The 23,881-nt window shown below is 37.8% G+C and overlaps 1 protein-coding gene across 4 annotated transcripts; it reads left to right on the forward strand.

The window, feature by feature from the left end:
• Positions 1-2,220: 2,220 nt before the first annotated feature.
• AP4E1 (adaptor related protein complex 4 subunit epsilon 1) lies at positions 2,221-23,875 on the forward strand. 4 transcript variants are annotated; one of them, XM_050309822.1, is made up of 22 exons: positions 2,290-2,388; positions 2,723-2,790; positions 3,609-3,732; positions 4,452-4,569; positions 5,895-5,968; positions 7,494-7,615; positions 8,447-8,606; positions 9,119-9,285; positions 9,899-9,972; positions 12,011-12,133; positions 12,219-12,328; positions 12,609-12,748; positions 14,032-14,144; positions 14,282-14,400; positions 15,109-15,411; positions 15,815-15,929; positions 16,297-16,432; positions 17,355-17,607; positions 18,348-18,923; positions 20,261-20,445; positions 21,150-21,307; positions 21,741-23,875. In XM_050309822.1, the coding sequence occupies exons 3-22, from the start codon at positions 3,685-3,687 to the stop codon at positions 21,899-21,901; spliced, it is 3,255 nt and encodes a 1,084-aa protein (XP_050165779.1). In that variant the 5' UTR covers positions 2,290-2,388; positions 2,723-2,790; positions 3,609-3,684; the 3' UTR covers positions 21,902-23,875. The 4 variants fall into 4 exon arrangements, with proteins under 4 accessions (XP_050165776.1, XP_050165780.1, XP_050165779.1 ...); XM_050309819.1 differs by lacking the exon at positions 4,452-4,569 and having other exon boundaries at positions 2,221-2,388; positions 2,719-2,790; XM_050309823.1 differs by lacking the exon at positions 4,452-4,569 and having other exon boundaries at positions 2,277-2,388.
• The last annotated feature ends 6 nt before the right edge of the window (positions 23,876-23,881 follow it).

A 23,881-nucleotide genomic window follows, 5' to 3' on the forward strand; every position in this document is an offset into this window, starting at 1 on the left:
CTCCTTTTATGCAAATTATATACTAAATAATCTAGTGCTTAAAAAGAAAAAATTGTTGGAAGGTTTACTGGGGATCTTTATGCAAGGCATTAGGTATATCTATGATCATGTGATGATAGATAGTGATGATAGTCCTCTTGATTTCAATGCAGTCATCAGCAGTATGAGAAATTAACCACGTACAAGCCTGAGGGTTTGTGCTCTACAAGTCATTTTACAAGCAGCATTTATTTGTACACCACTTAAGGCAAAGAGAAGGACTTATGATTCTAGAATTGATAAAAATAATGAAAAAAGTCAAAGCCAGTGAGTTTTGAGAATTTATTCAAGTTCAATCAGCTTTACCAGCAGCTTTTCCAATGCTTATCAAACTTTATGGTCTGCAAAGCTTACAAGCTTTTCAGGCTTCTACAACATAATATGATGTTTTTACATGAGCAGTTATTAACTGAGATATTCTTAGCCAATTCATTTAATAAAATGAACTTTAGAAGATACCAATCCAAATCTTTCACCTTAGCTTCAAGGAAACACCAACTTTTAATACTTTTAAACCTACTGACCTCAGTTTGTTCCTCTTTGGCTTTTTTTCTGATAATAAACCAATTTATATTTCTGATGATCAGCATGATTTTCTGGCCAGACATAATGCTGGATATGGAGGGATACTTTTTCCTTGGAAACACATAGGTCAGAAGGGATTACTTCAGTTTCTTCCCCACCTTCTCAAGAAAAAAACCCCCCACCTTTGAACTGAAATACAAACCAGAAAATGTCAACTAATTTTGTTTCAGAAAAGTATATGTAACTGGAAAAGGCATTTGTGGGTTGCCAGAATGGAATTAAGCATGCAAAACTCTATAGATACAGCGTTATTTTAGTCTGCTGTCTTTGGTGGGCTGACTGACGCACATATTTAAGTGGCACTATGCTTTCCCCTTGTTCACAAGAAAAACAGTGAGAAAAAAACAATTCTGCTAGAAAATAGAGCAGAGACTATCTGAATATCTTTTTGCAACGGGCTGAATATTTCATTACCCATATTTGGAAAGGCATATCCCAACAGATCAGGTAAACATGAATGGATTAGAGGCACTTTTTCCCTTGTCATGTGAAGTATCTATGGAAATTATTGGTCACCCTTCTTTCACGTGTTCATTTCCTTGCTTTGCCAGTGAATGCCCAGTTCCATCCCAGCCACAGTCCTGCAGCAGCCACAGTCCAGAGGGTGACATGTCACTCTGTGTCAGAGCAGAGCTGGGATGTGCCTGTGTCTGACAAAGAAAGGAGGAGCTTTTTCTATTAATTGAAATCACTTCTCTGGGTACCAAATGACCAAAAGTAACAAGGCTCCTGTTCAGTTTGCGTCAGCAAGTTCTGTTCAGCTACATGCCATAAAACTAACCTTCATTTGAAAAGCACAGCATTACAGAATGGCAAAAATGGTATCTAGCGAGCCAGAAACCCTTGTAATCTTGAACATTACTGTTCGCAGGTAAGAGATCCTTTGTTTCATTTGCAAGAGCAGCAAATGCAGAGGCAGTTCCCAGGAGCTCCCTGGTGAAAACCTTCCCAAGAGACCAAACTTCTGCCAGCAGAGCGGGAATCACCTCAGGAACAGCACACTGGGAGCCTCTCGGCCAAGACTGACCTCTCAATGTTCCCACCCTCACTTTAATATTTGTCCTGTTTGGGAGGTTTAGGTTGGACATTAGGAAGAATTCCTTCACAGAGAGGATGATTAGATATTGGAACGGCATGCCCGGGGAGGCGGTGGAGGCACCGTCCACGGGAGGGATTTAAGAAGAGACTGGATGTGGCACTTGGTGCCACGGTCTAAGTGACACCGCGGTGTTCGCCCACAGATTGGACTCGATGACCTCGGAGGTCTTTTCCACGCTCATTGATTCTGTGATAAAAGCTGCTACACTCTGCTCTTTCGTAACCCACCGTTAAATGTCTTTGTTCCGGGATGCTGCCAGCAGCAGCTGCCGCGGCGATGCCTCCGTGCCCGGCACGACCGGCAGCGCCCCCAGAGCCCGCTCGGAACGCGGGTTTCCAGCTCCAGCTCCAGCTCCACCTCCCGGCCCGGCCGGGGGCGGTGCGCGGGGACCGAGAGCCCGCCCGCGGATCCCCCGCCCCTCAGGGCGCGGCGCCGCCTCCCGCCCCCGGCCCGCCCCGGAAAGGGCCGCCCGGGCCCGTCTCTTCCGGGGCGGTGGGTCCGGCATGAGCGACGTGGTGGAGCGGACTCTGAGCGCCCTGCCCGGGCTGCTGGGGCAGCACGACCCCGGCACCGGCCCGGGCGGTGCCGGCGGCCCCGCCAGGGTGTCGGCCACCTCCCGGCTCGGCAGCCTCATCCGGAGCATCACGGCGCTCACCTCCAAGCACGTACGGGCTGCGGGGGCCGGGCCGGGCTCCGTTCCCTGCCCGGGGAGCCGGCGCGGGGGCTGGGCTGGGCTGGGGGCCCCGGGCACGGTGTGTCCCCTCGAGCTGGGTCTGGCTGAGCTCGGGAGCCCGCGATAAGCCTTTGCTGTGCCGCGTTGTGCTGCTCCGGGGGCACGGAGCGGGCAGGCACGGCCACGCTGCAGTGCTTGAGCAGCCCCTGAGCGAGGCACCCGCTGCTGTGGGAACAGTCGGGGGCACTGAACACATCTTCTGTGGTTCTTGTTACGTGTTTTGCCTACGAAATATATGCGAGATTTGAACTCTCTCCTCTAGGAAGAAGAAAAATTGATCCAGCAGGAACTAACCAGTTTGAAAGCAACAGTTTCAGCCCCCACCACGACACTTGTAAGTTCTGTTAGTGGTTATTACAGGCACACCAGGGAACAGCACACCGAAGGTGGAGGACAGCAGTGTTCTCACTCTTTTTGCCAGGCGGATGTACTGGTTATCTGCATTATAGATCTTAAATCATCAGCATTAAAAGATACCAATACAGGTGGTTTTGCAGTGCAGCTAAAATAGTGAGAACACTGTGATTCTGTTTGATGTGAATAAACTGTAACAGTATGGCACCGAGGATCTGTCGTTCTGTAGTTTCTGAAACAAAGCAGATGAACTGCTTCAAATCGTGTTCTTTGCAGGCTGACGTCCTATAATTAGTTTGTGCTCCATAAGAAGCTGTACTTTGTTGTATGCACTGTTATCATATCTGAGTTGCAGGAGATGATGTATTCTACTTGTCTCAGTCCCATACAGGAGACCCTTTTTAGGAGAAAAAATCAGGTTTTATCTATGCATAATGAGAAATCATCCTGGGTCAGGGTAGCAATTGTTGAAAAATAATTTATATTAACAGTATGATCATCTGAACGCTTCTGGTTATTCATATTCTTTATGTTGACCATAGTTAATGTACTGTTGATCACATGCATGCTAGTCAAAATAAAATTTTTTTAAGGGTCATATGTGGGAAGTTTATAGCAGAAATTAATATTAATTTTTCAGAAGAGGTTCATAGCAAAGAAAAATCACAAATTCCCTGATTTTAGAAAATGTGAATGGACGTTGGTTTCTGTCAGATACAGTTCTCTGCTTCATCAGAGCAGTTAAGAAGAGCATAATACATAGCTGACTTAAAATTCTCTTGAAATTTGCTATTTCAGAGACTGATGAAAGAATGTATGGTGAGACTCATCTACTGTGAAATGCTGGGGTACGAGTCTTCCTTTGGATATATCCATGCAATCAAGCTTGCACAGCAAGGAAATCTTTTGGAGAAGAGAGTTGGTATGTGCATGGAGCTGTAGCCTTAATAATGTTCTCAAATTCTATTTTTGAAGTTTCTCAGGATTTATAATCCATCTAAAAACACAACTTACTTAAAATGTTCTTCTACTTTCTTGATCTTGTTTCATGGTCTCTTAATCTTTGAAATTAGCTAAATCCTTAGTTTCTGTGGTGCTTTGTATGTGCTTGAAGCACAGAAGGCAGGGGAAATGAATTTTATTTTAAATCATCACAATTTCATTGTGTTGAATTGTGGCACCAGTAAACAGATAATTAAAGAGAATGTTTGTTAAACACATCAAGCAGAAAATTAATTTCTCTCAAGATTTGTTTTTGTTTTTTTTTCAAGTACTATAGTACAAGATCAGATAAAGATTATGGTGTCAGAAATCTGTCAGACACATTTTCTGTTTTGGTGCTTGTAGGATTATTTTTTAATCATTTTTTTTTTTACTTTGGAAACAGTTGTAGGGAATGAAGCAAATAGGGAGATCCTTATAGCATAGGGGCAGAAGTTCCTGAGGAAATGTGAAAGTTTAGTTCAGATTTCTTTGAAATTTCACTTTGAAATGCCACTGTGATTTCCTTGCCTGCCAGTGTAGCTACGAACTTGTCTCCAGTAGATTTAGTTTGAAGAATCTTTCAGCCTGTCTCACTGGAGAATTTCCTTGCAGTTGCTGATTCAGCTGCCTAGTGAAGACATTTCTTCTTGTTTGCAGAGAAAATGGTTTAACTCCAAGCAATACCATGTCTGCATACACAGAAGGAAGGCAATGTCTTGTGGGATATGCTTGTTTGATATCCTTTGTTTGAATTTCATCTGGATCATCTACCCAAGTATGGGAGTTTCTGAGAGAATACAAGTGATGAATTAAAGCTTTCCCCTGAGTAGTGAAAGCCAGTGTACAGATGCTGTGGTAGGGAATTGAGAAATGTTGTTGTCACCAAACCTGGGAGGGCAGGTTGTCAGCTGTTTTGAAGAAAACTTTTTGACTTCTCCCAGTTTCAAGAGCCAATGTGTTTTGTTATTAATAGGTTTGAGACCCTGCCATACTAGGGCTCTCTTTTGGAGAAGGGTTTGGTGAAGCAACTTTTTTTTTTTTTTTTTTTTTTTTTTTTTGTAATATGAGTGGCTTAAAATTGTCTGGACAAAAAGTGCCCTTAAGCTTTGATCTGGTAAAAGGATGATATCAAGAGTATGTAGGGGGAGTTTGGTTTTTTTTTCGTTGTTGTTCTGCATTTATATGTGATACAGAGGATGATCTTGTCAGCTTTTGGTGCAATATACCAAAGTTTGTCTTGAGGAATTGTTGTCAGTTAAGTTGGTCAGAGGACTATTTGTTTACCCAGTGTGAGCCTCCATTCATGAGAGTGAACTCTGGTTTTGTGCGTGTGCTAAGCTGATTTCAACCATGGGTTCATAAGCAGGTAAATCAATCTGATAGCCCAGACAATACAGTGATTTGTATCCAAGTTGTTAATTTTGATCCCTAAATCCTGAATGAACCAAGAAGTTTATAAGATCTGTCTTTGTAGTGCAGATATTACTATGAGTTGTGGCATGCTCTCCTTCCCCCCCACTTAAGTCCCTTAGTTTAAAAGGAAGAGGGGTCTTGAAGAAAAATCTTTCTAACAAGTTTCTCTTCTGGGGTTATAGAATGATTTCCTCCTTGTTAAGAAATAACAAAGGAGTTTTCAATATAGGATAGTGGATTTACTCTTCTGTATTCTAATTTGAATATAAAATTTATTTGAAAAGAAATTTTATTATTTGTAAAAAAAGAGAAATGTGGAAGTGCACTTTTTGTGTAGTCTAAAAGTAATACACTTTGCTCTGTGCAGAGAAGATACTGGTTTTCCAGGAAGTGATTTCTCATGGTGCTCTTAACTGCTCTTTAGCTATAACATTATTGTAATGTCTCTTACTTTTCACAACTTTAGAATTCTTAGTTGTTGAGCTTTACTGCAACTTGAATATAACTGGTTTGCCTGGAAATAAAAGAAAGTCTTGATATTTAAAACATGAGCAAATGTCATCCAACTGGGGTTTTTTATTAGCTTTTCATAATTGTTTAACTCTTGTATTACAGACAATCTTAAGTTTTCTATTTTCAATTTGCTTATTGCTTGAAAATAGTAATGGAGGCTGCTTTCTTTTATAGGCTACTTGGCAGTTTCTCTATTTCTGCATGAAAATCATGAACTGCTGCTTCTACTTGTGAACACAGTTGTGAAGGTACAGTGTTTTTGGAGGTAAAAAACCCACAAGGACAGGCTGCCCAGGGCAGTGGTAGAGTCACCATCCCTGGAGGGATTTAAAACACATGTAGATGTGGCCTTAAGGACTGACTTCAACTCAGTGCTGAGTTGAAGGTTGGACTTGATGATCTTAAAGGTCTTTTCCGACCTAAACAATTCTGTGGTTCTGTAAATTTAACTTGGACCAATTCTTCCTGTTTTGTCACGCAATGTCTAAGCTATGTACTAATTAGTTATATCTTCCTCTCTGAAGTTGCTGTTTCTTTGGTTAGCAATGAAAACTTGAAGTGGCTTTTCCTTTCTTTTTAATTTAATCTTGGCATTCCTGCTGTTGAAGCCATATTTTAAATTTTTTTCAAAGGAGGAATGCTATAAACTTGCCTTTATAAAATGTACCTCAGCTCCAGGAGGAGCCACGTATGCATGTTGCAACGTCAGCTTTTGTTTTTAGGTGATGGCAAGTGCCTCTTGCCTTCTTTGAGTTCTTATGATAACTTTGACAGAAAATGGAAATGTGCTTGGGACTTTGACACTGAAAATCTATTATCTAATAATATTTCATAGGTGTTGTCTTCTGTATTACTGTCTCTTACATGGAGCAATGAAGACATAACTCTTCTCTGTAATGATTACTTTTATAATAGTCCAAAAGATAAATTTTAGATTGAAAGTGATGGTCATTTTGTTGCTGTGATTGAAAATTATTTCAAGTCATATTTTTAAATTTATAAAACTCCTAAGTGTGTAGAAAAAGGTGGAAAATGAGAGTCCACAAAGAACTAAACCAAAATGAGGACTTAAACCCTATCTGGGGCAAATGGACAGAGCAAGTTATGTCAACTGGAAACCTTACACATTTAATTTTTTTTTAAATAATTGTACTCTAGTGTTTCATTAATTCATCCATCTTTTTTTTGGTTTAAGGTTACAGTGAGCTATATCTACTAATTTTAATTGTATTTGGAACAGACCGAGTTTTTATTATTTCTTTAGTAGAATGCTACATGTGCTTTGCATTTGCCTCTTAGGGAGTAGGTAATATTTTAGTGTACCAGTACATAATTGGTAGTATTATTGAGCTTGCCTTTTTCTTTTTTTAATTCTTTTGGCTCAGTCAAAGGCACTAGAGAGAATACTGTTGAATTCTGTGAGAGTGACTCATCCCCCTGATCCAGCTGGGGGCTCAATGTATTTTTGAAATCATCCAACTATTTGAGTAAACCAAAATTGCTTGTAGCTCCATGTGTTAATCCTACATACACATTTTAACTGTACACATCTCTATAACACCAATGTGAGGAGATGCCTGTTCCTTCTTGCTGTATAAGAGGAGCAGAGAACCTGATGAGCTCCGTGGGAGCTGACACATCTCAAACATGAGCAGGCAGCAGGATGCTGGCAGTGGCTGGGCTGTGTAGGTGGGCTACACAGCCTGCTTGGGAAAGATTTGGGATATGTCTGAAATGTAAAAGTCTAAGTAAAAAATTACTGTCTTGTTTCAGGACTTACAGAGCACTAATCTAGTCGAGGTGTGCATGGCGTTAACTGTTGTCAGCCAGATCTTTCCACGGGAGATGATTCCAGCTGTTCTTCCCCTAATAGAAGACAAGCTCCAGCACTCTAAGTATGTATTCATTTGCAGAATTTCAAATGGCCTTGTGTGGTTGAATAACTTAATTTTGTAGGTAGTAAACTGGTGTGTCTTCTCTGAGTTGGTCTTTCTAGTCATTGCCTTTAGAAGTTGTTCCTCCTAGTTTTTACTCTTGGATTATAATCTTGTTTATTTGCAGCCTTGACTGAGTACTGGATGGGTATTAATTTTTTTCATAGCCAGTTTTCATAGGTAAATGTGATTGAATTTATTTCCTTTAGTCCTTTTAACAAACAGGGATAAAGGAAGTGTTTGTAGAATAGGTGGAGAAATAGATTAGGATCTTTGAGCCTTACTGATAGTTTTTCTTAATAAAACTCTTTATAGAAACTTTGATAAAAGTGTATCTACAGATATGAATATCCTTGATTCAGTTGTTTGAATCTTAGTTTATAATATCCCATACACAGAGGATAATATTGTAATTGTGTTGATTAGAAAGAGAACTGGAGAATGAACTGACTCAGTAACTTCCAGACATGTATTTTTTGCAGCTGCACATATCACCACAAAAGATTAGTCATGACCTATTTTAGTGTTTATTTACTGGCCATTCTTTTGAATAATCAATCTGACATCAAGCTCTAATAGGCTTTAAAGTTTGCATTGTCACTTCCTCACTTAGGTGGTATTTGCAAAGTCATTTGTTATCAAATATGTAAAACACAGGTTTTCATCTCTCTGCAAATCATGGCTGGCCACTTGGATTTTACGACGCTCTAGAAATAAAAAGTGCAAGTTGTTATGTGAAGTACTTAAAATACCCAAGTAGCTTCATTTTAGTAAGTGTAAATCTCATTTCAGGGAAATTATCCGAAGAAAAGCTGTTCAGGCTTTATATAAATTCTATCTCATCGCTCCTAACCAAGTTCAGCACATCCATGATAAGTTCCGGAAAGCCTTATGTGACAGGGATGCTGGAGTCATGGCTGCCTCTCTGCATATTTATCTTCAAATGATTAAGGTTGGCAAAGAATTGGAAGCACAACTGAAGTTGGGAGATACTTTTGTATGTTCTCATTTTAAATCCACAGTGTGCTGTACAGAAGTTTTGCAGAAAAACTTACTTTAATCATTAGAAAAGTTAATTTATGTGATGGTGGGCCTCTGTGTTATGTTTGTTTATGCCAGCTCTCTGTTTAGCTTGATTCACTTGATTTAGTAAGATTCACTTCTTGCATGATCTGAATGCTCAGCATCATTGGATCCTTAGCTGGAGGATCTCAGTTCTTCGCTGTGTTTAAGGGTTTGATGGAATTTGCTTGTAAATATGTTACATCTGCTCCCTTCCCAAATGTGTGAGAAAAGAGCATAGGCTTAAAGTGAAGAGCTTATGGGTGTTGGAGAGTAGAAGTTTAATTTAAAGAAATGGAACCATCAGCGTAGATATTTTGATCCTACCCAAGTTTTGGATTGTTTTTACTTTCCAGCTGCTGTAACAAAATGTTTGAATTGTATTTGTTTTTCATTATGTAGGAAAACTCATCTGGATACAAGGACTTGACTGGGAGTTTTGTAACCATCCTAAAGCAGGTAGTGGGAGGAAAGCTCTCTTCTGACTTCAACTATCACAGTGTGCCAGCACCATGGTTGCAAATTCAGCTTTTAAGAATATTGGGGCTGTTAGGAAAAGATGATCCAAGGTAACCAGATCTTTCTCTGTAATTAATAATTTGAAGGTACAAAGAGTACAGTCACAGCCTGAACCTAATAGACAGCTTTCTGGTTTGGGTTTACTTGGTTGGGTTTTTTAAAGAGGATTTCAGTGTTAACCTTCTTATACGTTTGTTATTAATCAAGACAGTCAGCACACTAGTTCTGCAAAATTTGTTTCTTAACTTTTGGATTGGCTAAACAATCGATTGTGGAACATGCTTAAAATATGTATTTTGCTGGGACTTCTATTACAAGGTTACCAAATAACTGTATGAAAATCCAGAGTAAAGCTATTTTCAAAGTGCTGCCATTTTGTGAGGGCCTAGTTGTCTCTGATCCTTTTCCTATTATCTTTTCTTTTTATTTATACAAACAGTAAGGAAAGTGTTTTTATTCTTGTGATGGGGTAAATATTTCTTTTGAAAGCTGCAAACATCTTAAATGCCATGGAGCATTTGTTATAGAGCTTCTCTGTGTTAAAGTGAATTTGTGGATATGAATAGTGTTCCAGTTTCGGTACTAGTCCTTGAGCTGTCTGGCAAAATACAACCACATGCTTATTCATACTCCAATTAATTTTAAATATTTTTTCTTAAACAGGACAAGTGAATTGATGTATGATGTTCTAGATGAATCTTTAAGAAGAGCAGAGATAAATCATAATATTACATATGGTGGGTGAGGTTATTTTGTGTAACTGTCAGTCTTTGAAAAGATTGAAAATTGTGAGTAGTCGATTGTGCCAAATTACTAACATAGTGCTTTAGAAAAATCTAATTATTGTCTTAATAATATTCTTGAATGATCAACTAGTAAATAGTAGAACAAGTGATACGTTACTGGACAGTGCAATTTTTTTATCATTGAAGTAAAACATTTTTATATACAGGGAATTAATTTTAACTTAACTGTGTTTGCGTTAGCTTTGCCCTTAAATACAGAAAGTCAACTTCTTCATGAAAGGTCTTACTGGACATTGCTTAAGTTGAAACAAGCAATAAAAGAAAATCCTACTGATACAGCTCTGGTTATTAGAAATGCTTAGATCTTCTTTTTGCTGCCCTGAGAAAGGCAATAGTTGGTGTGCAAGAGTGCCAGTGTTTGTTCTTTGCAGCTGTGTAGGGCTTGTCTTCTGGGCACAGTTAATAAACATTCCACCTTCAGGGCTCAGTGATAGTGCTGCCTGTGACAATGATGGTTTTGGCACACATCTCAATGGAAAATTTCTAAAACAGAGTAGAAGGTTCATTATGGTAGATGTTCATTACCTACTCAATATAGAAAGCTGGTTTTGTTGAGAGAACAAAGCAAAAGGAATAATTGCACTGTTATTTTCTACTAAAAAGTTGAACAATTTATTGGAATTTTTTTTCTTTATCTTCTCCTCCCCAGGTCTTGATACCTCCCCAAACTCTCAGATCTGATGCTCTAGAACCCTACATTAAGAGCTGTTTCACTGTTAAAAAAACCTGACACTCCCATTATTTTATTGATAAAAGCCCTGCTGATGTGCCAAAATCCCCATGCTAGTGAAATGGAAAGAAAATTGAGACTTGGTTAAAACACTGAGGGGTAAAACAGAAAAAAGGAACATGGCTCAGAGCTGTAGATTGTCTAACACCTACTTGATATATATGTTATAAAGCATTGTGGAAGCTTTACTTCCACTAAAAAGGGGAGCTTTGGGGAAGTATTCTTTTAGTAAATAATAAATGAGGAAGCGTCTGTCAAACGTTTAGAGTATTCAGTTTACTGCTTCTATTCTTTTAGGCAAGAACATACAAGATATTGGGAGGTGTGTTGCCTTGTAATACAGACAATTTGCACTTGCTAAGAGTTAAACATTAAATTTGTTTTAAGCACTTAAAGGGCCACAGTGGGCAGTTCATTATGATTTGTACAAGGACATAGGATTTAGGTATGTAGTTTTTGTTCACCTGTGATTAAGTGTTTTGTGAAACCATTTGATCCAGACAAAAGAAAAATGTAGCTCTGAGTGATTACTCTTTCTTATATGAAGTAACTGATTATTGCATGTTCTTCTTTCTGTTGAGTTATTCGTATGCTAGTCTTCCTCAGATTTAGTTTTGCAACACTTCTAAAGAGCAGGGGATTTTCTACTGGACAGTTGAGTTAGTGACTGAATTACAAGACCAACTGAAAATTACATCATGATTTTTAAGCCCTAATTAACTTGGGAGACTAACTCGGTCTGAATCTTTGCCCAGATTGTTGCCACAAAGGATTAATTACTTTTTGTGTGTTGTTCAGTTTACTTCTAGGTAAATACTGGGGTATTTTTTTTTAACAAGACTGTTCTTGGGATGATTTTGGCTCTTATTATACGCTAAGACGTCGTATGAATTATCAAAAAATATTTTGTCTCAAATCCTTAAGAGTTGCTCATTGGCCTTCTGCAGATTGTCCCAGTCCAGTGCTCTGAGTGACTGTAGGAGACTTCAAGGTTGGAAGAACTTTAAGGAGAGAAAGTTGTATGGACAGTGGCAAGGGCTAATAAAAATATGTATAAAGTAAAAGAGATAGACTTTCATCCTGTTTTTCCTTATGTCAGTGGGTACTCTGTGATTCAATTCAGTGGGGGTGGGACAGCACTGCAATTCCTTGAGACAGTCACTGAGCTTGTTTGTTATAAAATTCTGAATTATAGAATTATTTAATACCCACTAATAATGTGTCTTCCCCCCCTTGCAGCCATCTTATTTGAATGTGTCCAAACAATTTATACGATTTATCCCAAATCTGAACTACTTGAAAAAGCTGCCAAGTGCATTGGAAAATTTGTTTTGTCACCCAAGATTAATTTGAAATACTTAGGTAAGGATGCCTGATTTCATTATCCTGTTTTGAATGTGGCCATAGTAGTATGCATTGTCTTATGTCCCTTGTAATCACATTCTAGGTTTAAAGGCTCTGACCTATGTCATCCAGCAGGATCCTAATCTGGCCCTTCAGCACCAGATGACAATAATTGAATGTCTGGACCATCCAGATCCCATTATTAAAAGGGAGGTGAGTGAATTTCCAAATGTCAAAAATTAAGTTAATTTTTGAGATGGGTGATAGTTTTTCTGACATTAGTAGTGTAAAAGGCTTATTATCTTTCAGTTATTGTGAGAGAATAGTTAAACCAATATTAATGTGACAAGCTCTGTAGATAATCAGCGTATTTAATTTAAAACTTGCTAAATAAAGATAGTTGCTCAACTTGGCATCATACTAATTTTGCTGTTTTCCTGCTTCCTTTTTTCTGTCTTTAGAATGAATTGGGTTTTTTTGCTTTCTCTTGCAGACTTTAGAGCTTCTCTATAGGATTACAAATGGACAGAATGTCATTGTCATAGTTCAGAAGATGCTCGACTACTTAAAAGAAAGTAAAGAAGAATATACTATCATCAACCTAGTTGCCAAAGTAGCAGAACTAGCTGAGAAATATCCTTTTATTTTTCTGAACTAGCTGAGAAATATCCTTTTATTTTTCTGAAACTGTGAAGTCAGAGCTCAGACAAATGCAACGTTTATACCTTTCTAAGCATCTTTCATGATCTTTTGGAACAGGAAGTGTTACAACTGTGTTTTCCACTCTTTCATATGCAAAAAAAAAAAAAGTATGCAAAAGAGAACACATCCAAAGATGACTGCTGTGCTCCTTGTATTTCACTGAGAGAAAATAATGGCACTCAAAATATTTTATTTTGGCTTTGGAGTTTAGCATTAAAACCTTCTGGTTTTAAATTCAAACTTAGAAGTCTTACACTAGTGGAGGAGGGAGTGCTATTCTGTGATTGTGGAAATGATCTGTCAGAGAACTAACTCTTCATTGCTATATTGATTTGAAGAATAACACACTTCGATAGAAATAAAGAAAAGATTCCTTAACAATGCCAAAAAGATGGGAGTGCTGGTTAGGGATTGGCATATGGTGAATGTTACTGTTAGACCTGCCACTGCATGATTTTCTATGTGCATTTCTGTCTGATAATTTGGGTTGTAAGTGCTTTATAACAGAAAGCTGCCTTACCATCCTATTGGTACACTGCTTGGAACAGAGTACTGTACAAAAAAAAGAACTGTGTTGTCCTGCTGTATGCAAAAATAAGGCAATATCAATGTTTCTATACTGTTGAAAATTTCTATTCAGTAATGGCATTTTCAGGACTTGAGGGAAGGCAGAAACAAACTTTCAAAGTTAGCAAAGGGTAATCAAATTTTAAATATATTAAGAAACTTTTAAATGTGTTAAAGCCAGTAATGCTTTCTGTGGAGTGCTTAAAAATGTTCCTTGTTTTCCTAAACTTTGCAAATCAACAGCAAAACACTGCTGAAAATAACAGCTTTTCTGTCATTGATCAAGTGATGTTGGGTAAACAAATTCAAAAGATTATGCTGGAACCCCAGCACAGGACAATTGTGAGCTTAAAATAGAGTAGTTCACATATGTGAACATGTCTGCTGTTCCTACTGTGTGAGGTCTACTTGACAATTTTTTCAACAGTAACTTAACACTTTTCTACCTGACTACCAGTTTGCATGAAACTTACAGGAAATGCTTTCTAAAAAATACAGGAATATTTCCTCTTCAGTTAGATTGAGCTGCTGTTTGACCTTTAGATCCCCAACTTACTGGGGAGATTAAGATGAGTGTTCCTTCGGAAACACACAAGTAAGAAACATAAAGTTATGCCTTAGCACTTCATTCCTTAACGTCTGGACACGTATGCTCCCAACAACGAGTGGTTCATCCAGACAATGAATGCTGTGTTTTCAGTTGGGGGTGATGTTGTGCATCCTGATATCCCAAACAACTTTCTGAGGCTGTTGGCTGAAGGTGAGCAGCTCTCTGAATGCTCTGAAGAATGACATGTTCCTTAATAACTTGGGTTTTTTTCTTAAAATGTACTCAGAAATATTTGGTAGGATGTGGTATTTGTGTTTCATGGAAATTATATATTGTTTTCTGTCTAGGATTTGATGATGGGAATGAGGATCATCAGCTACGGGTGTATGCAGTGCAGTCTTATTTATCACTACTTGGAGAAGAAGATGCATTGTATCCACAGAAATTCCTGCAAGTTATGAGTTGGGTAAGGTAGAGACATGGTCAAAATCCAATACACAAATATGAGGAAACTGTCAAAGGTGGTGATGTTTTTAATGAACATTTATTAGACTCTCATATTTTTAGTCATGAGTATTTTTTGTACTTGAAATCAAGCTAATGTGGTGAAATCCTGTCTTAGTGACCTCTTTGGTGACCAAAGACTACTTCACTTGTAGTTTGTAGAAAAGCTGTAGAAAAGCTCCCTTTGAGGCAGGTGACTGTTGGAATGGCTTAGCAGCCACCTGAACCTGGCTGCACATTGAAAGCCTTTCTGTCTTCATCAAATCTAGGCCAGATGTGCTTGTGAAATGCATTTTTAGCCTGGGCAGGTGCTGTGCTGGTATTATCTGGTACCTGGGTAAGCTTCAGCTTCCAGCCCAGAGAGGCTGGCAGTGTGAGCAAATTGTGTTTTGTCAGGGCCTAGTTATCTTTAGCTTTTTTTTCCAAGACAGCTGTTGGATTTTTAAGAAGCTAAAAGTTGGAGTGTGCTGAGGTAAACACAAAGATAACTTCAAGCCTTTGACATTTAAAACACAAAATGGTAAAAAATAATTTAGAAGATGTTCAAATAATTATTTCTTGAATGTGAGGTGAATTTTATGGTGTTATTTAGTACTATATTCTAATTTCAAAACTGAAAGCACTGCTCAATGTGACTAAGTGCGTATTTTGTCTGTTTTTTTGTGAATAGGTGTTGGGAGAATATTTCAGTCTTGTTACAGATGTCGATCCAGAAGTTATTTTGACAAAACTACACAGCCTGCTGAAGAAGACTTATGTTACTTCTGAAACTAAAGCGTGGATAATGGCTGCAGTCACCAAGATAGCATCACATACCTCCTGTTCAGAAACAGTTGACAAACTAATCCAAGAATTTAGCAGCTCTCTAGATACCTGCATAAGACAATATGCCTTTGAATTGAAACATCTGTGTGAAGACAAAGCACTGATGAAAAATTTGCTTCCATTTGATGCTAGTTGCAGTGATATGGTGGTAAGACAGCTGCAATTTTTGTTTTTCGTGAAGCTTTTTATAGTTAAGGGGTTTGAATATTTTGGTAAAAAAGTGTTTTCAAAATGAATGATGTTTGCAGTTCTGACTGGTGTAAGTCTGCTTAAAGTGAGTTTTCAGAAACACTTTTTCAGGCTTATGTGGTAAATCATTATGTTCTATACTGAAAGATAAAGAACCACAATGTTAAGCTGGAGTTGCTTTTAACAAAATTATCATGTCACACAGTGGCTTATTTGTAGTTGTCTTCTGGGTTTTTTTTAAAGACACGGTAGGCCTACTCTGATCCTGATCTGATGATAAGACACAATATTCTACTGGTAACACCAGGCTCAGATATAGCAAATATTTTCATTGTCTCTTCACTCCTTTTAATTTTGTGTAGGTAGATGCTTCCTTATCTTTTCTGGATGGGTTTGTGGCTGAAGGACTTGGTCGTGGGGCAGCACCATATAAGCCTCATCACCAGAGGCAAGAGGAGAAGCTTTCTCAGGAAAAAGGTGAAAGTTTAATGAACTTATTTAATAGCTCTTAAATCACCTGATAAGTATTAGCAATTTAAGTGTACAGGTAATACATTTTCTTAAAGTAATAGTATCTTAATACATCTCTTGCCTATAGAAAGGAGCTAAGTTCAATTTAGATCTTAGTTCCACATCAGTCTAGCTGATGGATATAGATTGTTGTTCTGCATGGAAGAAAGTTTTATTATAATCTATGCTGGTCTATAGGATTTGAAATTTATGGAGATTATTAAAGTGAAAGGCTGAGAAGTCCAACAGTACAGGAATATCTATTTTCAGAAAATAGATCTCTTTCTTTTTTTTTTTATGCCTCATTGTAATTTTAAGATTATTTGTCTTGCAGCTCTGAATTTTGAACCTTATGGATTGTCCTTTGCTTCAAGTGTGTCCTCATCTGGTGTCACTGGCAGACAGTCCCCTACTGGTTTATCTTTTGGTTCTGATACATCTGGTAATAGTGCTGAGACAGGGCACAAAGAGTGAGTTAATCTGTGTTTGAAATGATGCCTATTTAAGCTTCTGTTTGTTGTCAGTATCATTTGTTTGCTGCTTCATGACATGGAATTGGAAAGAACGCAGTTGAACTTGGAAATGTCTGTCATGTAGAAAGAAATAATTCAGATAATGGCATCTTTATAATTACTAGAAAAACTAACGTGGTTACACTCTTTTTCCACTTTTTTCACAGACTACAAATTACGGGATAGTAGATGCAGTAAAATGGGGACAAGATTACCTGATGATTAAGTTATTGTATTCCCATTAAGAGCAAGTGTAACCTCTAAGAAAAAGATTATAGAGAAAAAATACTTAATAATGTGCCTTTTAAGGAAACTTCTTTTAGATAAAAGTGAGGATAAGATTTGCAGTATAAGATGCTTCTTAAGTTTTAGAACACTACAAACTATTCCAGGTCCATAACTTCATACAAATTAAAAAATTAACTCATATTCCTGTAAATTGGTATGCAGGAAACTTTTACAGAATCTTTCTGGGAAAATGTCTTTCCAGAACCTTTCTCCTGGGGAGAAAGATAGATACCATGTTGCTTATATTCACTTTTTAAAAAAATTACTCAAATATATTATAAATGTAGTCTGAAACTCTGGGTGGAGAGGGAAACACAGTCTAGTACTGTTTGCAGGTGTTTAATGCTGCTTAATGCAGGTCTGTACTTAAGTACTGTATAGCCTAGTGCAAGTTTACATTTGTGGGATGTTTTAAAACTAATGTAACATTACTAACATAGAACTTCATGCAGATCCAAGTGTTCACTTATATTTCACTGCTCACTGTGTCTATCAAAGTCCCAAAGTTGTGAATGGTGTTTGAGGATTGGTGTGTTTTTAAGAAGATGATGTTCATATGGCTGATATTGGTTTGTTTTGTTTGCTTTTTTAGGACAAATACTCTGAAACTTGAGGGAGTACGTAAGCTGTGGGGAAAAGAAGGTTATCTTCCAAAGAAAGAAAAAGTAGGGAAAGAAAATGAGCCACAAACAGTTTCTTGTGGCAGCTTATTAGCAGGACAGGTGGGTGACCCTCCTGTGTTGAGGTCTGATCAGGGTGCCAGCCTCACTGAGGAAGACAAAGAGAAGCAGCAGTTAGCATCAACCTTATTTGTTGGGCTGGGATCAAGTGCTGGTGTCAGTCTGGTAAGTGGCTCTGTTGAGACTTTAAACTGTTAAGTTTACATATAACCTTATTTAAAATTATTTGTATGCAAACAAAGATCAAATTAGTGATAAGACAAATTTCCCCTAAGTAACTGAAAAGCTACTGAAAATTACTTTTGCAATCTGGTAATTTGTTAAGAACATGAAGCAGCTTGGATATTACTTGATGAAGTAACATCTGGACCAGATCTGGTTTGGTAACTAGAACTTCCCTCTGCTTACATGTTGTGCTTCAAGTTTAAGTCACAACTTCCTGAACAATTGTTCCTTGACCCAGCTTTGCAGAGCTGTTGCCATTCATTTGGCAGTAAGGCTAGAGCTTGACACCCCTATGTCAAGACAATTTTTAATATGTGCGTGGTAATATCTGGAACACAAGAATTCATCATTAGGTAATCTTTTTAAGACTGGCATCTTATTAGCCAGCTCACATCTTGGCATTTGTGACTGGTTAACTAGAAACTCTTTAGCTGTGCTTAGTTTTTAGTAAGAGGTTTTAGTTTGTTAAGAGAACCTAGAGTCATACTTGCATTATAAGCTAACTCAGTACCCTGTAAGAAATACAGCAAAAGCCTGAATCCATTAAAATGTCTGGAATCTGTTTGTATTTGTCATCTGTATTGATTCCTTGTCCCTGCTCACTGTTTCATTGTGTTAATAGTAACAGAACTCTTTGCGAGAAAATTCTCCAATCATTTTTCCTTTTTATCTTTTTTCAGCTGGGGAAAGCGGACACAGCTACTCAGAAGTTCAAAAGGAAATCAAAGATAAATGAAACTCAGCATAGTGAGGAGGCATCAGACTTCAAAAATAGTGGTGCTTCAGATTTTGGTCCCTTACTTGATACAGTACCTATTAACACAGAAGACTCTGAGGAAAGTACACACACGAGGTTAAGGAAAGCCTCCCTGTGCTCTTCAGATATTGTAGAAGATAATTTAGTGTTTGAAACACCTCAATCCCTTAAAAAATCTGTGCTGGATGACAGACTTTCAGATAATAGGCTGTCACAGTCATCTTTGTTTGCTGATAGTAATATTGAAATTTTTCAGCCTTCTCCAAGTGCTCAATGTGAAAGTGCCAGTGAAACACCATTGGTTCCTTCCTTACCAGAAGAACTTGAAGAGCTTCCTCACTCTGAGGTGGTGAAACTTTGTCAGAGTGATGCCTTAGCTCTGTTTTTATGTAAGGTGTGGACAGATGACTCTCTGTTGCTCACTGTCTTAGTTTCCAATAAAAGCACTTCTGCACTTAATGCTGTGAACTTAGTGTTTGAAGAAACAGAACACTTTCAGGTAAGAAATTGTGTTTCCATTGTGTCTGAAATGCTCGTGGAACTTCTCGCTTTTCGCTTGCGTTTCCTGTGCAATGCTTGCTTTAATGTCATAGTCATACCTTTTTCTAGAGTATTTCCTCAAAACCTGTGGTTACAGCTGTTACACACATTCTGAAGGGCAGTGAAAGAAATCTCAATATAAAACTTATTTGGTTTAAAAATTAACATCTTACTTTTTTAATTCACCTTGACTTTGTTTCCTAGTGCTTTCCTCCATGTAATAAATACGTGTGATTTCTCACTTGTGAATGCAAAGACTGAATGCAAACCTAACCAGCTGTTATCAGAGTGGGACGACTTGAGTTGCTAAAGAATTCACTGTGTAACTTTTTTTTTGTCTGGGTGTGACTATGGGGCTTGTGCTTTCACTTGTATTTACCTGATAGGCAAACATGATGCAGTTGCTTCCCTGACATAAAATTTGTGTGGGTTTGCTTCAATTTTTTCCCCTCCAAAGCTACCAGTCATATTTCATTCTCATGCATTCAGTTGATGGTGCAGAGGAGTTGGTCAGTTTATTTTTTTGCATTGGCTACACGTGGGATTTAACTGGGGTTGGTAAAAGCATGTTAGAGTCTTGACTGAAATTTCATTTAAATATTTGGGAAGAAAGGTAGGAATTGTGAATCAGCATGACTATCCACAGATTTTGCTAAAAGAAATGCAGAATTATTAAACAGCAAGTGATAACTGGATAAAGAGAATTAAGCAGGAAAGGAATTGCTAATTGGTTATAGAATTTCATTCCTTTCCATTTCTGACTTGAATCAAACCTGTCATTGATAGGAAGTGGGCATCTCATGTCTAGTTTTTCCTTGTAATTCACTTAAGTTCCCACACAGACCACTACCATGGAAAGAATCTATGTTACTGGTTTGTTTGGAGAGGCTGGGGACTGCTGAATGATCTTGAAATCCTCCTTTTTATTAGGGAGGATTTCTCAACTTCTTGCCTGTAGTGTATAGCTTGAGGTATATTGCAAATGCTGCTTGCTTATATTTTGGGACTGAACTACAGAATTCAGGTTCTTGGTGCAGTTATTCAGAGGTGGGGAAAGCCGATTGTCAGCGATGAGTTTCACCACTGTTTTACTTCTCATAGAGCACTTGTAGATGTTAATTATTGATTTATCCTTCTTGAGGGCTGAGAAATAGTAGTTCAGTTCACTTGTCAAATAGTCCAAGAAAAAACAATGGAAATAAAAGGCACTTACACAATTTTATAGCTGTATCTTAATCACTTGCACAACTTGACAGCAAGACTTATGTTCTGTATTCCTTTTAAAACATCATGTAGATTTTGGAGAGTCCCACCCACCAGTTTCCTGTAATTGAAGCTCAAAGTTTGGAACATTGCCAGAAATGTGTGAGGATGAACAAAATCTCTACCCAGGGGATTCTTTCTGGCTCTGTTAATTACCAGTCAGAGATGGAAACTCGCCTTGAATTTTCAGTAACTTTGTCACTGATGGACTTCATCAGGTAAATTAAAAAAGCTGCAGTTTTTAAAAACACCTGTACTCAACTCAGTATTAGAAAAGGGCAGGATGATTTGGGTATTGACTATGAAAATATAAGGCTCCTTCTTGGGCACCTAGTTTTAATCTGAGATTACTGTTAAAGATAATAAAGGGTTATTTTACACTTCCAAAAGGGGCAAAGTTCCAGCAAGAAGTACAAATCCAGTGAGAATATTGACAGTAGCTGCAGGTTAGAATAGTGTTGGACTACAGAATATGTTTTTGAGGAGGCTGAAAACTGAGCGAACAGAAGGGAATGCTGTTTTAAAATATGGCATAATGTAAACATGTCAAACCGAAACAAGTAATTTGAGTGCAGGGACCAGAATGTTAGGTGAAAAGCTGACAACTTTTGCAGAGGAAGAAGAAAGCTCATTCTTTTAGTTTCTGAACACTGCATTTATTTTAGGAGTAGAAAAAAAAGCATCCTTTTTTTCAGCAGACTTTTCTTTTTGAAGTGAAATCCATAAATTTATTCTTTTAGAATTTAGAAATCTAAAGCAAGGAATAGAAACTTTTGTAAATGTTAAGAGGAGTTTGTTTAAACTAATGTGAGTTTGCTTATTGCTTGTCCAGTTGCTTCCAGATAGGAATTTTTTTTTTTGTGACCCAAATATATTCTTGCATATGTCATTTTGCTAAAATATGTGGTGATCTTCTTTTTAGGCCAATGGAAATGACTACAGAAGACTTTGGAAAGCTGTGGTTGTCCCTTTCCAATGATGTGAAACAGAATATAAAAATGTTGTCTTCCCAAGATTCCCTTTCAGCAGCCTTGAATACACTGCAACAGAAGCTGAAACTCCATATAGTTGACATTATAGGTAAGTGAAAGTATACTATAGGTAGTATACATATAGTATATAACTTTTTCCACAAAAATAAGTGAGTATCTTAAAGTTTGAGGCAGGGAATGTTTGGCAGGACAGTAAACCCAGGACTGTTTTCCTGTGGACTTTGTTTGCCTTACCTGGGGGTCTGTGTGAGGGTGATGTAAAGATACAAGTGTACGACAAACAGTAGATTTTACAAAGGAGGAAACTTGCATTATGTAGAGTTTTGGATAGGACAAAAAGAAGGGAATGAAGCTGTGGGACAAATATAAAGCTGGGATTTTAGTGTGATTTGTGGTGATGTGTTAGAGGTAAGGATGGAAGAGAACAGCTGACATGGAGTTGGAAAGATACATTTATGAAGTACACTATAGCAATTGTTACTTGTTACTTCATTTTTTTCTGTGGTCTTTTTTGTTTTAAGGTAATGAGGGAATACTGGCATGCCAGCTGCTTCCATCTGTGCCCTGCCTGCTGCACTGCCGGACTCACTCAGGGATGTTGGCTGTGTGGTTCAGATCACCTTGTGCTGCTCTTCCAGATAGTTTGCTCTACCAGTGTCAAAAGGTGATGGGGGAATCCTAATAACAATAGTGCCTGCCTTAATCTGTTTGGTGTGTGAAAAGACTTATACAGTTGCACAGATAATTACCAAAGCTAAACTAAGATACTGCTTCTTGAAGTATTAGAAGTTTTCTTCCAGCTGGCATATGTCATGTGGACTTGTGGGGGAAGAACAGTGACCTAAGTTACGCCTGCAAAAACATGCTCAGGACTGTACAGTACATTAAAGTATTGTAACCTGTTTCAGTGAAATGTATATTTCTTAATTTTGTTGTAAATGACTGAAAGTATTTATTTTTATTACGCAGCTTTTATAGATGCCAACAGTTACTTCTCATGGCAACTACTTAAATATGATTTTAAAGAAAAACATATTTCCATTATAAGGTCAGACTTGATCAGTTATCAGGATCATCTAATTTTATTTTGGTAATTTTTCTAAAGCTATTTTTAAGCACTGCTGGCAACAAGACCCATACTGGTGGTTGTATAAAGTAACTTATGTAGCAACAAATGCACAGTTTTAAAATAGTTGAAAGATTCTAGGGAACAAAACACTTCCCATGATCTTTGATATTTACCATGGAAGTGGCAACATCTAAACAGCCTTTAGTTAGGAGTCAGGCATGTGAGATGATATGGAAGCACCTCCTGGGGGATGATCTAAGGCCCAGGTTAGTCCCTGTCTGCAGTTCTTCCTGCCTCGTGTTTCAGTCTTGTTCCCTTTCCACAGGGGTCTGTGGCAGGCACTGAATATTTGTGCATCTCTAAAGCAAAGTTTGATGTGAGTCAAGTCTGAGGTGACTGAGCAGGGGGTAGTTGGCTGTGGACACGCTGACTTTGGTTGTTGTTGTGTAGTGTTCATTGCTCTCCAGTCAATCCTGTAAACTTAATCTGGCCAACATCCCTTCCATGAAAATTCACATGGGGAAGACTTTCATTTATTTTTACTTGTAATTATTTATAAGCTCAATCTGACTCCTCAAACCTTTGACTTGCACAGATGTTGTTTGTGCACTGCTAGGAACTGCAGCAAGGCATCAGATTAAATCAGAGCAGCATACATGGAAACTGTGTCTGAGGAGCTTGTTTTCTCTTCCTGAAATAACCTCACAATCTTGAAAATCCAGCAATCTTAATTTATTTAAATGCTAAATGAAAACTAGTACTGCTTAATATTATTTATAGCTGGTCATGTTTTCTATTTAAAAACATCAAAGGTTGTACACACGGTTCAGACACGGTATAAATGGATTCCTCAGTGGAATTCTCTCCTTTGTGTGTTTAATAGTAACAAGGAAACTCTGTTATATTTCAGAATTACTGATTCTCACCTGATAAGCACTGGTTGTAAAGAAAAATAAAGTATTGTTACTTTGATGTTTTGGTAAATGTTGATGAAACTGTCGTAGGAATGTTAATGTGCTGATAGTTTGGGGTTTTTTTAAGTCAAGCTACTTGTGTTATCACAAGTATAATCGTACAAGCAAAGCTGTTTTTATTGCTGTTTCAGTACCCTCTTACTGAGGAATTTAAAGTGCACTGAACCTGTAAATATATTTAATGTTCTGCATACTTTAATGTTTACTTGGCACTTCAAGACAGTTTATATAAATGAAAACTGATTTATAGTGGAATAATTTCCAGCAAACTATTTCCCTGCTGGTAAATTGTGTTATGCAACTGGACTTCTGTAATCATAGGAACTATAATACAAATATCTGTTTGTGGCCTATGCATTCAAACTATTTCAGCAATGAGATGTTCTATGTCCTAGTGTTTAAAAAGAACAGCAAAAGGCAAGCAATGCCTTCTGTTGTTCATGTAATGTTCTTTGTAACCTTTTTCACTGTATGAATAATATATGTGAAAGTGTCAATATTCTAATTGCTTCATGGTAACACCACTTAAAGGAGTTTGCAGGGAATTGTACCTGTGTTGGTCTTTATTTTGCATTTCTTGCAGTTTAATAAAATTCAGTTTTGTTAAGAAAAATTAGCT

Source organism: Myiozetetes cayanensis, unplaced genomic scaffold, assembly GCF_022539395.1.
Source record: "Myiozetetes cayanensis isolate MyiCay16 unplaced genomic scaffold, myiCay2020 scf14, whole genome shotgun sequence".
Classification (NCBI taxonomy): domain Eukaryota; kingdom Metazoa; phylum Chordata; class Aves; order Passeriformes; family Tyrannidae; genus Myiozetetes; species Myiozetetes cayanensis.

Coding starts and splice junctions, on each gene's coding strand:
- AP4E1 (XM_050309819.1), top strand. CDS start 2,227: ATGAGCGACGTGGTGGAGCGGACTCTGAGCGCCCTGCCCGGGCTGCTG. Junction 12,749..14,031: donor GTAGCAGAACTAGCTGAGAA/ATATCCTTTTAT, acceptor ACGTCTGGACAC/GTATGCTCCCAACAACGAGT. Junction 16,433..17,354: donor GCTGAGACAGGGCACAAAGA/GTGAGTTAATCT, acceptor TTGCTTTTTTAG/GACAAATACTCTGAAACTTG.